Source organism: Macrotis lagotis, chromosome 1, assembly GCF_037893015.1.
Source record: "Macrotis lagotis isolate mMagLag1 chromosome 1, bilby.v1.9.chrom.fasta, whole genome shotgun sequence".
Taxonomy (NCBI): domain Eukaryota; kingdom Metazoa; phylum Chordata; class Mammalia; order Peramelemorphia; family Peramelidae; genus Macrotis; species Macrotis lagotis.
Genome location: NC_133658.1, coordinates 189,378,545 through 189,393,223, shown reverse-complemented (window position 1 = coordinate 189,393,223; position 14,679 = coordinate 189,378,545). Strand labels below are relative to the sequence as shown.

The following is a 14,679-nucleotide window of genomic DNA, read 5'->3' as shown; positions in this document are numbered from 1 at the left end:
AAACTATATGAATAAGGAGCTTGGGTTTTGGAATTTTTTTTTAATTTTCCTAAATCATATGTCCTAGAACCCCCTCATTTTACAAATGATGAAACTGAGGTGCAGAGGTTTACTAGCACAACTTGTGACAGAGTCCTTATAATCCCTAGTGATCTTTGGTTTTCTCTCCATACAAAGTGGTCACTCCAAAAGTTTGATAATTTGAAAATAATTTCTTTTTCCTTGTGACTCTCCTTTGTTTAAATGGGGAAATTTTGAATATGATTTCATTAAAACCATGTTCAATATAAATAGTAGTTGTTTCTGTTTTAGTCAGAAACTCTGAGGGTCTTCCATTCCCAGACTGATTTTTTTAGCCAGGTTTCTTTCCTTCCTTTCTTTCTTACTTAGCCTTAAATACAAAATGGGCATTGCCTAAGTCAAATTGAGATCTGCTAAAGATCTTAACTAAAAAAGACCAAGTTCTCCCACTGCATTCTGAGCATCTCCAATCATCCTCATCTATATTTGGCCTCAGCACCCAGATGACTCTGAAGGAGAAAGAAACTAGTTATTTTGCACAGTTCTCTCTCACTTAAACCTAATTCCCTTGCATGTCATGTCATTACCTCCCTAATGTCATGGTTCTCTTTGAGAACAAAGGTCAAAGAACAGCAAGAATGCTTGAGAATATAAGGAGGAATTGCCAAATCTAGATAGATATCTCTCAGCTTTGTCACTAAAGGAGGAAAATAAAGACCAACTAAGCCAAATTCCATACCACCTTGGGAAATTCCTGATATTGCTGACTAATCTATCCTTTACCCTCTCAGGACTTACTCACTGAAACAATTAGAGGCTAAATCATACTCAAAATCCAATAACTTAAACACTCTCTACTTAATAGGCACACAATCCTAAAATTACGGACCAAGATTTAGCTACAGTATCTGCTAGAGGACAGGTAGGTGACACATGTATAGAGTACCAGGTCTGGAGTCAGGCAGACTCCTTTTCTTGTTTACCTTAGTTTCTTCCTTTACAAGAAGAGCTGAAGAAGGAACAGACAAAATTGTGCTAGTATCTTTACCAAGAAAACCCAAAAAAGAGTCATGAAGAGTTAAACACAACTGAAAAATAAACGAAAACAACACAATCCTTTCATTTGACAGATGAGGAGCAGGAGTGACTTGAACAAGTTCTTACAATTAGGGAATTAAAGTTGGCTCTAGAACCCAATTCTAATGACTCACATTTTAGTGTCTGTCTTATTATATCTTTCAACCTCCCAATCCTGCTCTTCAATTATTCTTATTCATATCTTATTCATAGTCATTATCATTCTTTAAATTTAGTAATACTGAGGAATTTTCATCCTATTTCCATGGTGCACTTTTGGTTTCTATATGAGCACCTCTGATTTCACTGAAGATATTCTGCCTGCTATTGTGTTCATTTTAGTAAATATGATTCTGTCACAAACCTTGAGGGCAAGGACAAAGCCTTGAATGTTTCTGAATCTACAAGAGTTGAATATTCTGCACACAGTAATACTAAAAATATGAAGATTTCTATTATTTCTTCTTTAAATTTAATATGCTTTTACCATAAAGCAACTAAAAGAAGAAATCTTATCATTTAGAGGCAATATGGAATGGTATATATGGAGTAATAAAAACTAGGGCTCAAATCCAAGGACTTCTACTTACTGTGAGATCTTAGACTAGTCCTTGCCCCTTTTTCACCCTGTTTCCTCATCTGTATCTCTTACTTACCTGGACTATGGAGAGCAAAGTGCTTTATAACCTGACACATATTGTAGAAATCAGAGTGCTTATTGATCTGATTATCTGGCCAGTTCTTTGCTAGCCAGAGGTTTAAGATTCATTCTGGAAATTTTTGAGGACCATTTGATTTCTCTCTCCCTATAAGTTCCACTTAGTTAGAGTATCCAACCAAAAATGGAACAAGGACAAAAAAAGAATAATTAATTCAAAACTATAGAATCTTGGAGCTGGAAGAGACTTATTATCTGGTTATCTAATTGAGTCTATATCTAACTGAAAATTCCTAACAGTCCTCCACATTCTGCCAAGAAAACATCCAGGTATGTGGTAACTTGCCTTTTTTCTAAAGCAGAACATTTCACTTTTGAAAATTTTGTCTTTCTTGAAATTAAGCCTAAATCTACCTCTTTATAATTTCACAGAATAACAGGATTTCAGACATAGAAGTGACTTTAGCAACTCATGCCCCCAAAGGAATCTTTATTATAATGTTGCCCTAAATAATCATTCACCTCTCTTCTTGAAGTCTCTAATCCACTATCTTCCTATGTAATTTATCTTCCATTTAGTTAGAACAATTAGTTCTAATTGTTAAGATGAATTTTTGTTGGGGCAGCTGTGTGGTGTAGTGGATAGTGTACCAGCTCTGGAGTCAAGAGGAGATGAGTTCAAATCCAGCTTCAGTCCCTTAATCATTACCTAGCTGTGTGGCCTTGGGTAAGGCACTTAACCCCATTTCCTGAAATAAATTTTTTAAAAAGAGTGTTTGTTTTTTGAGATCAACATAAAATTGTCTGGAGTCAACTAATCTAATTAGTTTTCTTCCTGACATCCATTCAAATAAGATAGAAAATGTTGTGTAGTAGCAAGAACATTGTATTTATAGTTAGAGGAACTAAGTTTGAATCATAGCTCTATTGTACTCTTTGGTCCACTTATTCCTTCACCTATAAAATTAAATTATTAGACATGATAACCTCTAATTTCCCTTACATTAGATCATTAAATTATGATCCTTTGAAATAATTGAGGACAATTAGCATATCCCTCCTTCAAGTCTTCTCTTTTCCAGGTTTAATGTCTTTAGATGCCTTTATGGATACTCATAGGGAGAAATCTTGACTAAAGGCATCTGACCATCTTAATCAATCTGCCATGATCACTTTTCAGTTTTTTATGCCTTCTTATGCCTTCTTAAAATGAATGCAAAGTGTCAGATATGCTTTGACCAAGGCAGAGAACAGGTCTCTTGTCTACTTTGGCCTAGGTATCACGACATTCAATGTAATCTAAGATCCCATTTGCTTTGAAGGCAGCCATGTCTCACTGTTGATTCACATTGATCTTACAGTATGCTGAATATCCAAAATGTTTCACCAAATGAGTAGTCCATTTGGCCATTACTACTTCTGATTTTTCTGAAGTTGCTTGTTTGAACCCAGATGATAGACTCTATTATAGATCTCTATTCAATTTTGCCTTACTACTACTATATAGTTCCACTTTCAAATAGACTCATATCTATTTGAATCTATGTTCTTAGTCAGTATGTTAATTATGCTTCCAATTTTGTTTCTAGGTTCTCACTCCTATCTCCTATTCTGGTTCTCACAGACAATAGGGGATTTAGTTCATTGAAATCCTATTCTAATTGCTCATCTTGGTATAGAGGTAATTCTGGGTTCTTTGAGTACCAACCTGGTAAAGGACTATATGTTTATTTTATACTTAGGGAACAACTTAGCATAGTGCAGAGAAACTCATCAAAAAATGGCCACAGGGTAACAAAATGTTCAGCCAAAAGAAACCTAGAAAACTTTCTTGAGAGTCCTAAAGCCATTGTGAACTATATCTGTGTATATTATACTCATGCCAATGAAATCTCAGGGTACTGGAAAAGAAGGGAATAAAACTGTGATCCATTCAATAACAATTCAAGAAATTTTTATTAATTGCCATTCTGCACAGAATGCCCATAAACAAAGATAAAACCACAGAAAACCTGCTTTCAAGGACCTTGTAGTCTAAATGGGGCATTATCAACCAATAAATATCACATTAAGTAAGGGTGTATTTGAGTTATCAATTCAATTCAGATATGGTATGTGTAGGCAAGGGCAAATCACATGGGTCACAGGAGTTCAAGATTTTTCCTTCTTAAACAACATGATGAAACAATTTAAATTGAACAAATTTCTCTTGACCACTTTTTTTTTTGACCAAAGATTTCTGTCTAGTCTCTCATTTCCTCTTGCGACAGCATTTTCGGCGGCCCAGGGAACAGGTTCCAATTTTTTCTTCTTTGCCGGGACATTCAAGCACTCTGCATTTGCCCCCTCTCACTCTACAGATCATAGATTCTATTCTTGACACGATCCCACCTTCACCTAGAAAGAGAAGAGATTTTTATATTATGTAAGGGAGGCAGGGACATACTTCAACAGTTAAGTGTTATGGTAGACCGAGTGCTGGGCCTGAAATCAGGAAGACTGAAATTTAAAGTCTAGCCTCTAGCACTTAATACTATCTGTGTGAGCAAGGGCAAATCACTTCTGTCAGCCTCAGTTTCATCAGCTGTAAAATGGAGACAATAAAAGCCTCTGTCTTCCAGGGTTGTTAAAAATGAAATCTCTATAAAGCACTTAGAATAGTAATGAAGCACATAATAGGCACTATATAAATTGCTAAAAATAATAAAAATAAAAAACTAAACCCACTCTCCAAGATGCTATTTTCAAAATCTAAACAAAAATATTGCCAACTTTATATCACAGACACCATAATTGTTACAGATATAATGTCATCACATCATAAGAATTACAGTTCTAGATTATTAGTTAAATGATATCTTCAAAAATTTTTCTTTGGTTGATCCAATTCAATGCCAAAAAATGCCAGTCTTCGATGAATTTATATTCTAATGAATGATCTATTCTCATCTAAATACAAATGTTAGACATTTGTGAGTATCAGTTTCTTCATCTGTACAATAGGAACAATAATAGCTCCTAATTCACAGAGTTGTTTTTAGGAGATATGCATATATTATACATATATATGTATATAATTTATCACTACATATCTTAAAATTCAATGTAGATACTATCTATTATTGCTAATAACCTAAAAGCATAAACTTTCATCAGTATCTCCCCTGGGGGGAAAACATAAAGGAGGATTTTCTTTTTAAATTCTAAATCTATATTTCAAAATCAAGAAGTGTATTCAACTCCGAACCATGGCACATGCTGAACTTTGACCCTGGCCAAGATAATCAGCTACCCCACTCTCTAAACCAGGGATGACAAATTCCAATAGAAATGTATCCCTACTGTAGTATATTGACCAAGAAAGCCACAAAATAGCATTGTCTATGTTGCATTACATTTTTACTTATTTAGTTAAACGTTTCTCAATGACATTTTAATCTGACTTCCCCCAAAAGCAACTTTTTGGGCCAGTTAGACAACAACTTGGCAAGACTTTTTAGAGTTCTCACTGAGTTCCCTATTGAATATAATCCCTATTGAATAAAATTAATTGAATATGATCAATTGGCAGATCTATTCTTTATGCCTGAGGCTGTGGTACTGTCATCAAGGGAGTATGTTACAGAGTATCTAATTTCCTGGCCATGCAGTTGATGTCTCTGGGTCTAAAGCAAGTTTAGTCTTGTAAAACAGTCACAATATGCAAGAGGTGCAAGTCAGTTCAGAGTTTCATGGTCACTATAGCATGGCCAGGGGATTGTGAATGTCTTCATTCAGACTTTTATTTTCTACTGTAAGTACTAAAAACCCAAATCAAATCTATTAATATGAAGACCACCAATTCTCCATATGAAAAATAACAACAGATAATTTTGGTATAACACCTTATGCTTAGTGGTTTTCATATGATCTTGAGAGGCGAAATGACTTGCCTAGACTTCCCACAATTGGTAAGTATTGAAGTCAGAATTGAGATCCACATCTTTTTTGACTTGAAGTACAGAGAAGTACTTAGTAGTTCAGAAGCAATAGGAAAAAAAAATCAATATATGCTCAATTGAATGCCAGCTATGGGAACATGGGAATGTCATTTAACCACTTAGCAAGTCTATACATTATGGAGGGTTAGAATTGGAATGGATTTCAGAAGTCACCAAGTTCAACTTCATTTTATAAAAAAGGAAACATGGACCTAGAGAAATTAAGTGGCTTGTTTGAGATTGCAGAGATAGTAAGTTGGGATTTGAACTAATACTTCATGATCCGGTACTCATTCCACTTACCATAGAGGTGTTAATCACACAACCCATTGACCTCATGCAACCCCACAATACCCACTAGTGTCACCTATAATACTCACAAATGTCACCTAAACCAGATTAAAACATAATTAGGAAATATTTAACAAAATAAATAATACAATAAAACATAGAAAATATTACATTTTAAAACTAAGTCAGTATGTGATCAGGAGATTTGACTTTGAGATCACTGACTTTCTGCATTAGAGGAAACAATTTCCAAATCAGGAATTCCCCAAATCAGTAATATAACAGATCTAAACTTCTACAAAAATGATGGTGACATTTTAAAATATTTTAAGCCAGAAGTCATAATGTATATGATGTTGGCATTAAAAGAAAATGTGACTGAGAAGCATTTGATCTGCAACACTGCAGGCAGTGTTTGATTCTTTTTCTCTTTCTATGATTTTAGCATAATAGATCTAAAAGCAAAATAATAATAGCCAAGATGTTTATAGTGCTTAGTATGTAACAGATACTATGCTAAGCACATTACAGTTATTAGCTCATTTGATCCTGACGACAACCCTGGGAGGTCAGTGTTATTATTATTATTATCCTCATTTTATAGATGAGGAAATTGAGGCAGAGATTGAGACTTATTCATGTTCACATAGCTATTAAGTGTCTGAGGTAGGATTTGAACTCAGGTTTTCCTCACTTCAAGACCATTACTCTAACCACTTTGCCACAGAAGATTCACCAAGGTATTAAAAGTTAGCCTTCCTTTTTATTTTTTCCTGGCACTGGAAAGTGTTATTAAATGGCACAAAACAAACATGTGATTGTTCCCTGCTCATGAAGGCCAGGGCTGTATTTGATCCCCATGGGCCTTTCATTTGCTTCACAGATCCTAGGAAAATATAACTCCTTACTGTAGTCTTAAAAAATGAGAACATCTGTATTTGTGTATTTGTATAAAAATTAATCATTTCCTTTTGATATTTCACTAAAAGCAAATCCAAAGAATCCCGTGTTAGTATCAAAAAGTGCTGATATTCTCATTAGGTCAGGAGGATTCGTTTGTCCTTTCATAGTGTCAATGGACCGAATTTGTAAATCAATCCTTGCTGAATATTCCTTTCTTTCTTCCCTACCTCCTATCTGCCCTTTCTAAAATCTATTAGAGTTCAATGTTCTTGAGGGAGTCATTTACAGATCCTCATTTCATGATGGCATATGCTATTCTCTCTAGTCTCCTGTTTCCAGGTCCAAATCCCTTGAGCCCAACTTACCTGGAACAGGCAGCAGGAACAAGAAGAAAATGAAAAAGAGCAGGTAATGGATCCTCATGGTTGGTATTTGACTCGTGCTTCCACCCAAGTTATTGTGAAGCTTCCAAGATAAAATAGGAAAAGGAGCTCACCTGGGTCTTATCAAGGATGTTGCTGGACAGATTGAGCAGGCAGACATACTCGCTGTCATTATAAGGTGTGGACAAACGAATGTCTTTTCGTGATGCTTCATGCCAGGAGCTCTTACGACAGAGCTCCACCCACTCACTTTGCACATGTCATGGTACAGGTGACAGATAAAAGATGTAACTACTTAGATGTCCCCCAAAAACTCATTCTGTATCCTCAACCCAGCCCATGGTGAATGATTCAGTTAGGCTATAAAGCTGGTAGAAGGTCTAGAAGTGGTGACATTCCCCCTTCCCAGTTTAGAGTAGTAGAAGAATATCCTACCTATGCTTAATTTTTTTTTTCCAAATAGACATATCCACCTCCTTCCATCCCCAGTTTTTACCCTCGAGAGGAGGGTTTCTGAAATCAAATTCAAGGATGATACTGGAATCCTCTTTAATCTAACAATATTAGAGTTATCCCTAGTTTCTGATTTTGCTTTAGGTAGAGGCCATAATTGGTTCAGAATTCCATACAATTAGATTACTTTTAAGTGGTGGGGGAAAGGATGTGAAGGCAACACTACCTCAGAATATTCACCCCTAGAATTTATTTTCCTAGGGGATGTCTTTATCAAAATGAATCACTATCCCCTCATTTAAGTTCCTCAAGAGGCTTATATTCTGTATTATATTCTATGAGAGAAATGACTATAGAGACAGAATATATATATATGTATGTATGTATGTATGTATAAATACACTTATGTATACATCTGTACATATTAAAAATATACAGGGTGTTCCAAAAGCTATTAAAGTTCAAAACTATAATGAGACCTTTGGCACACTCTATATGTAAAATAAATAAGGGATACTTTTGGAGGGGAAATGTATTAGTAGCTGGGGGAATCAGGATAGGTTTCATGATGGTTCTTGAGCTTTGAAGTCAACTGGATTTCTAAAAGAGGAACTTGAGGAGTCAATATGTTTCAGTCAGGGAGAACAGTCAGGGGGCATATGCATGAAAAATAGTAAGAAGAACTCATCACAATCTTCTGTTTGTCTAAAGAACTACCAAGAGGATGAGTCATAGTAAGCTGCCACATTTTACATCCTCAGAGAATGCTAAAGTGAGACATACTAATGGGCTGTGATCTGTCTAGGGTCTAAGTCATTCTCCACGTGAATTAGGAACTCAGAGGTGTCTATTCATGATATATCAGGTTCTAGGAGTTCACTGAGTATAAAGAGTCAAGGAAATGTTTCATCAAATCTGTAATGTAAAGACAAAAGGAAATTTGAAATTTGAAAATTATCTAGTTCAATCCTCCTCACTTTAAAGAGGAGGAAATTGAGACCTATAGAAGGGAACTTTGCCAAGGTCAAATAAGTGTTAGAACTGGAATTTGCCAGGCAATTTATTGATCACTAAATAGGTACCAAACTAATTAATTCACTTCTACTTACCTCAACTTCCTTAACTATAAAATGGTGATAACACTTACCTCATAAGCTTGTTGTGAAGATCAAATGAGATAATATTTATAATTATAATTTGTAATTGTAAAAAATATTTGTAAAGCACTTAGAAGAGTTCCTAACACAAGGAATAAGTGATTATTTGTTAAGTTCCAGGTAATTAATTTAATGATGACTAAATAAATGATATGGTTTGGCCTTTGAGACTATGGAATTGGGTCATAAGAACACCACCAATTTCTTTATTCTTTTGGTGTTCTGTGTTATTTGACTTTAAAGAAGTATGGCTAACAAGAGGACTATGTCAGGCCCTCCCACTAGGGTGATTCACAGATACCATAGAATGTCAAAGGTCAAATGGATCTTAAGAGTCCATTGAGTCCAATAACCACTCCCCTTCCCAATTGTCTTTATCTGAAAACTCCCTCCAAATCTCCCTGGAGAGTCCCAGAAAAGGAAAGGGACATTCCCAGTTAGTTACTGACAGTCTATAATTCAGATTTCTAGTCCAGTAATCTTCTCATAAGGCCTTGCTTAACTATATTAATTCAATAAGTCTCTAACATTAAAGGACTCTGGGTATTATATCTCTGTTTCAAATTTGGTCCTTAATTCTCAGATAAGATATTTTGAACTGCAACAGAAGTTTTCAAAATGGAGAGAAACTATGAGTGGAACCAGAAGTTTGATGGATATACAAAGGCATCATTGGTGCATATTGGAAAGAGGCAAAGGAAGAGAAGGAGCAGGGTTTGAGTTTTATTGAAAATTAAACTTGGCACATACATTTTTCTCAAACTATTGTCATCAGAATCAGATATGATTTATGACTTATATTTTTAATATATATATACAGATAGATGTTTTCTATTCTATGCCCTTCGTCTTCCTTCAGGTCCAATATATCCCATTACTAATAGGAAAAGGACTTCCTGTACAATTCATTCCCCATCATTCCCACTTCAAGTTTCATCTGGGGCTTGAATCCATCCAGTTAAAATTTGTTAATTTCATAATATTATATTATCCCTTCAGTTCATCCTAGATTTCTCCCTCAACCTATTTAAACTAGACCCACAATAACTGAATTAGTCTCTGCTTTTTTTTAAAGCTTAAAAACAGGGAAGCAGAGAATAAACTCCTGTCAATTTTTATAGCTTAATAGTTATTTACATTCCAATCCTCCCATTCTTCATTTCTCTTCTTAGAAATTGTCCCTATCACCTTCTACCTCCTCTATCAACACATAGAAGGATATAATGAAAAATTAGAAAGGATCTCAAAGATTGCATGAGTGAACCCTTCTAGAAATCTAGAATATTGAGAAATAAAATAAAAATATTGAGAAATAAAATAGTCTTAGCCAATATGTATTACTATGTGTCAGAAGCAAGCCTTAAATCCAGGTGCATACTACAGCCAGTTTTCTAACAATTATGACCCATACTTCCTCTGTTCTCTCTGTAAAACAGATAGATGTTCATTGGTAGAGAAAATTTTTTCCTGGGAGCTAGCTTTGCTGATTAAGTCATGGATCTAGTCAAAATAATAATAACAAATCCCTTTGGGGCTCATGAAATACCATTCTCTTCAAGGTTCAGTAATAAAGGTATTATCCCCATTTTACAATTGAGAAAAAAAAACTCATAGATTGTCTTGCCCAAAGTCACATAGCTAATAAGAAGCAGAGCCAATATAAGAACCTAGGTATCTTGATGCCCAGTCAAAGTTTTTTTGGACTCATATTGCCAAGAGTGAGGACTCAACCTGTCTCACTGAGGCAAAATAAATGTTAGTTTGAATCAAATTGTTGACTAAGCAAATGGAATAAGTACATTGCTAGTTTTATTCAGCAGAAGGCAAGTGGGACACAAATCCTCCAGAGTTTGCCATAGTAGGTTAAAATCCTTTCCTGCAGCAGTGTTTCTTAGAATTTGGGCATCTTCCAGGCAAGGGTATGCATTTGATTTCTTTTTTATTCCTGCAGATGCCCCGATAAAGATAACAAGAAATGATGTCAGACTTCTTCCCATTCACTGTAAAAAGAAAGTGAGAGTTTCTGACAGCACTGTTTGGCTCAAACAGATATGAGATAAGGTTAGAAAAGGGGGTGAACTTGGAACTTAGGCCACATTTTCAACCCTGTTGGTAGTTATCGGGCTGAATATCTATGAAAACTATGAAAGATGTATTTGGAACTGGAAGAAACAACATAGATCATAATATCAAAAGATGATATTTGAACTAGAAAGGATCCCAGAAGTAGTTTAGTCCAATTCTAACATTTCTTAGATGAAGAAACCAAAACCAAGAGGGGTTTAGTGATTTACTTGTCCAAGACTAGAATCAGTTAAGTGTCTGAGGGATAGGATCAAAACTCAAATTGTAACCTCCATCTTGCAGATGAAAAAACTTAGGCCCAAAGAAGAAAAGTCATTAAAGCCCTTAAAGTTACATAGGCAGAAAATGGTATAGCTAGAATTCAAATAGGTCTTCAGACTCCAAAACTAGCTTCTCTTTCACTATATCATATTGCAGAATTAGTTACATTTTCCTTTCTATTCATAGATGAATGGAAGATGTAGTGTGGTATAATAGAGGGAAGAACAGAACAATGAACCCAGAGTCAGAAGATTTGAGTTCAAATCCAGCCTCAACACTACTTGTTTGAACCTGTTTGTCTCAGTTAGCCCATCTGTAAAAATGAACTGGAGATGAAAATGACAAATCACTTCAGCATCATTGTCAACAAAACACCAAAGAGGGTCCTAAAGCACTAGACATGACTGAAAAGACTAAACAGCAACATGTAGAAAGAATACTTTATGGTTGAGGAAACTGAGGCAGAATATAAAGTAGGTCTAATAAATACTTTGCTCATAAGTTTGTTGTCAGGATCAAATGAGATAATATGCTAAATAAAGTTAACTACTCTTATCCAGCAAACATTTATTAAATTCCTAATATGTGCATTGATAAAGGAAATAAGGCTTAAAAAAAGTCAAAATAAACCTTACTCTTAAAAGAGTTAAGAGCAAATAAGGGAAACAATTGATACACTAAAAGAATGAAGGTCAGGGGCTGGATACTTGTGATTTCACTGGCACTGAGAATTTCCATATGAGGAAACTCCCTCTGTCATTACAGGATAGGCAATATGCTAAGAAGTAGGGAAACAAAGGAAGGAAAAACACAAAGGTGTAGAATACGAAGATGGGGAATTCTGTATGGAAGGAAAAACAAAGTAGTTAAGTAGCTGAATCATGGAGCATATGGAGGCAAGGAAAGGATAAAGAAGATCAAAAAGGCAGAAAGGGGGTTTGAAAGTCTTTAAAGGCAAAATAATGGAATTATTATAGGTACTAATTATTATAGGTGGTAGACACTGGGATTATATAAAAAGCAAAACAAAATTTCAAAAACAAAATGACACTGAAACACTCCCTCCCCTTATTTTACATTTTAAGGAGGAAAAAAAAGACATAAGAATACAAAGTATAAATTTGGAGGAAACACTAACAACTGGAGGAGATCAAAAAAGGCCTTGAAGGAAGTTAAAGATTCTCAGAGGTAGAAGTGAAGAGTTCCAAACTTACCTGAGAGTGCCTGGCACAGAATAATAAGGGCCAGGAGCATAAGGTAGAAGAGGCGCATGGTGGATGGAATGTAACTTGGAAAGAAGAATCAGAATTTCAAGGAAACTGTGGATCTTTCTCCAGTTCTTGGATGCAAGCTTTATATAGAATTGATTACAGAGATGGAATAAAAGAGGTTGAGATGAAAGAGGTGCCTTTGTGCTTTCTTTTGTTGTTTCTCCAAGTGAGTCCTAGATGGTGATTGAAGAAAGTGTGATGTCTTCACCTATAGGATCAGCACAAGGCTATCTCCTGTCACAGGAAAAAAAAAAAAAGAGGGAAAATTCTATGGAGTTATATAGCATGTTCTGTGCTGTTAACATTGTTCAGGGGTTGTTTGGTGTTTACCTTTTAAGGGAAAAGGAAGAAAATGAGGAAAACTTGGATGAAACCATTCAAGAAAATATGGGAAGTCCAGGATATGCTTATAAAAATGAAAGTGCTTTTTAATTGCTCTAAATTTTCTTTTATTTCCCCTTTTTTTGGTAACAGGAGGAAGTTTGGTTAGACAGGTCCTGAGAGAAAATTCTTTTTACCAAATAATGAGTGATACAACATATAAATAAATAGGTCTATATATGATAGATACAAATCAATAAAAAGAGAACCTTAGAGAAGAAACTGATCCTTGAGCTATGTCTTCCCTGGGTTTTGTTTCTAGGTTAGGATGATTCAAGGAAGAGATATGGGAGTCTCCACTGGGCACTAATCTAAATGATAGTGGAGACAGAAGTGTTCCAGGGCTTGAGTTTGAACCAGGAATTGCTAAAAAGCAAATCTGTAAACTTGATTAGTTACTACATTTATAGTTTCCAAAATATACCTTTATTTTTTTTTGACAGAAATTTGAAAATTTCACATCTCTCCCTCCCCCATTTCATTATGACTTTTAAAAATCACTGTCTGAGGCATACACATACAATTATTTCTTGTCTCTGTCCCTCAAGAAAGTTGATTAACCTCTTTTAGGTCTTGGTTTGTAAAATGAAGGGATTGTACTATATTTCTAAGGACCTTTTTTCTAAACGTAAATCTAAGAACCCATGTTCTTATCTTACCCCACAGGAATGTCATTCTTCTGGGTTTGTAGATTTGAACTTAAAAATGGCTGGATGCTCTCTTACAATGGATGATCTCAACTATTGTAAGTTTCAATTCCCTCTATTAAATGTTTGTTTTCTAGTTAGTAGATCATTCTATTTGTTGAACTATATCAAAACAAAATGGGAATAAGAAAAAAAGCATAGTAATAACATACTCTGAAACATTTTAAGGTTTATAGACATCTTTCCTGAGAAATCAGTTAGTGAAATTTTTATCCTCAGTTTTATAAATGGTAAAACTGAGTTTCATAAAGGAAAAGTGAATTGTTCAGGGTCACTCTGCCAATAAGTGTTAGGAGACTAGAATTTGAAACCAGGTATCCAAAATTATGTAGTTCCCTAGAAAATTCAAAGCTGGAAGCCTCCTTGAGAGCATATAACTCAGTCTTACTGTTTCACATATGAGAAAACTAAGATCCTGAATTAAGTGATCTAACTGTATTCATATGGATAGTAAAGAGAAGAGATAGAACCTGAGATTTCATACTCAAAATAAAATTTTACTTTATTCTAAAGATCTTCCCTCCCAGAAAATGGCATAAGTGTACTAAACATTTGCAAATTGCCCCTTAAAAAAGATAATTTTAAGGTATCTATAAAAAAAATGAGAATAACTCAATAGTGAAATCAGTTGAATAAAAGAGCTATAGAACAGTTTGCTATTTTACTCCCACTCCACCCCTACCGCAGTCTAATACAATAAAGAAAACTCTCTTTATTCCTCCCACAGGACTAACTTACTCAGTCATCTGAACTTTGGATTTCCTATTCTTCCTTTCTTTTCCCTCACTAACTCACTCACCTTAAAGCAATTCCTCAACCTGGACCCACCTTGTTTAGGAGACCACTGATACCCTCCTTCCCTCAGGGAGAAATTTTACAACATAATTACATCATAATCAGGAGTCTGATCATCAGTGGGTTTTGGTGGGGGGAGAATGAGTTTTTTTAAATAGAGAGTATAGGTGAGACCCTGGTAATCTGGTCTTTAGGAAAATAGCTTTGAGATTGCTCCCTTTCTTAAATTCCATTCTTATTGGTATCTGAAGACTTG

At 35.0% G+C, this 14,679-nt stretch overlaps 1 protein-coding gene across 5 annotated transcripts; it reads right to left on the bottom strand.

Annotated features, from left to right (window-relative positions):
• Positions 1–3,944: 3,944 nt before the first annotated feature.
• On the bottom strand, positions 3,945–14,500 carry LOC141504482 (beta-defensin 103A-like). 5 transcript variants are annotated; one of them, XM_074209521.1, is made up of 5 exons: positions 14,428–14,470; positions 13,581–13,730; positions 12,484–12,774; positions 7,296–7,395; positions 3,945–4,153 (listed from the first exon to the last, which is right to left on the bottom strand). In XM_074209521.1, exons 4-5 carry the CDS (start codon positions 7,351–7,353, stop codon positions 4,008–4,010), a joined length of 204 nt encoding a protein of 67 aa, XP_074065622.1. In that variant the 5' UTR covers positions 7,354–7,395; positions 12,484–12,774; positions 13,581–13,730; positions 14,428–14,470; the 3' UTR covers positions 3,945–4,007. The 5 variants fall into 5 exon arrangements, 2 of the variants coding, with proteins under 2 accessions (XP_074065622.1, XP_074065623.1); XR_012473385.1 differs by lacking the exons at positions 3,945–4,153; positions 7,296–7,395 and adding an exon at positions 10,583–10,923 and having other exon boundaries at positions 14,457–14,500; XR_012473384.1 differs by lacking the exons at positions 3,945–4,153; positions 7,296–7,395 and adding an exon at positions 10,586–10,923.
• Positions 14,501–14,679: the final 179 nt, after the last annotated feature.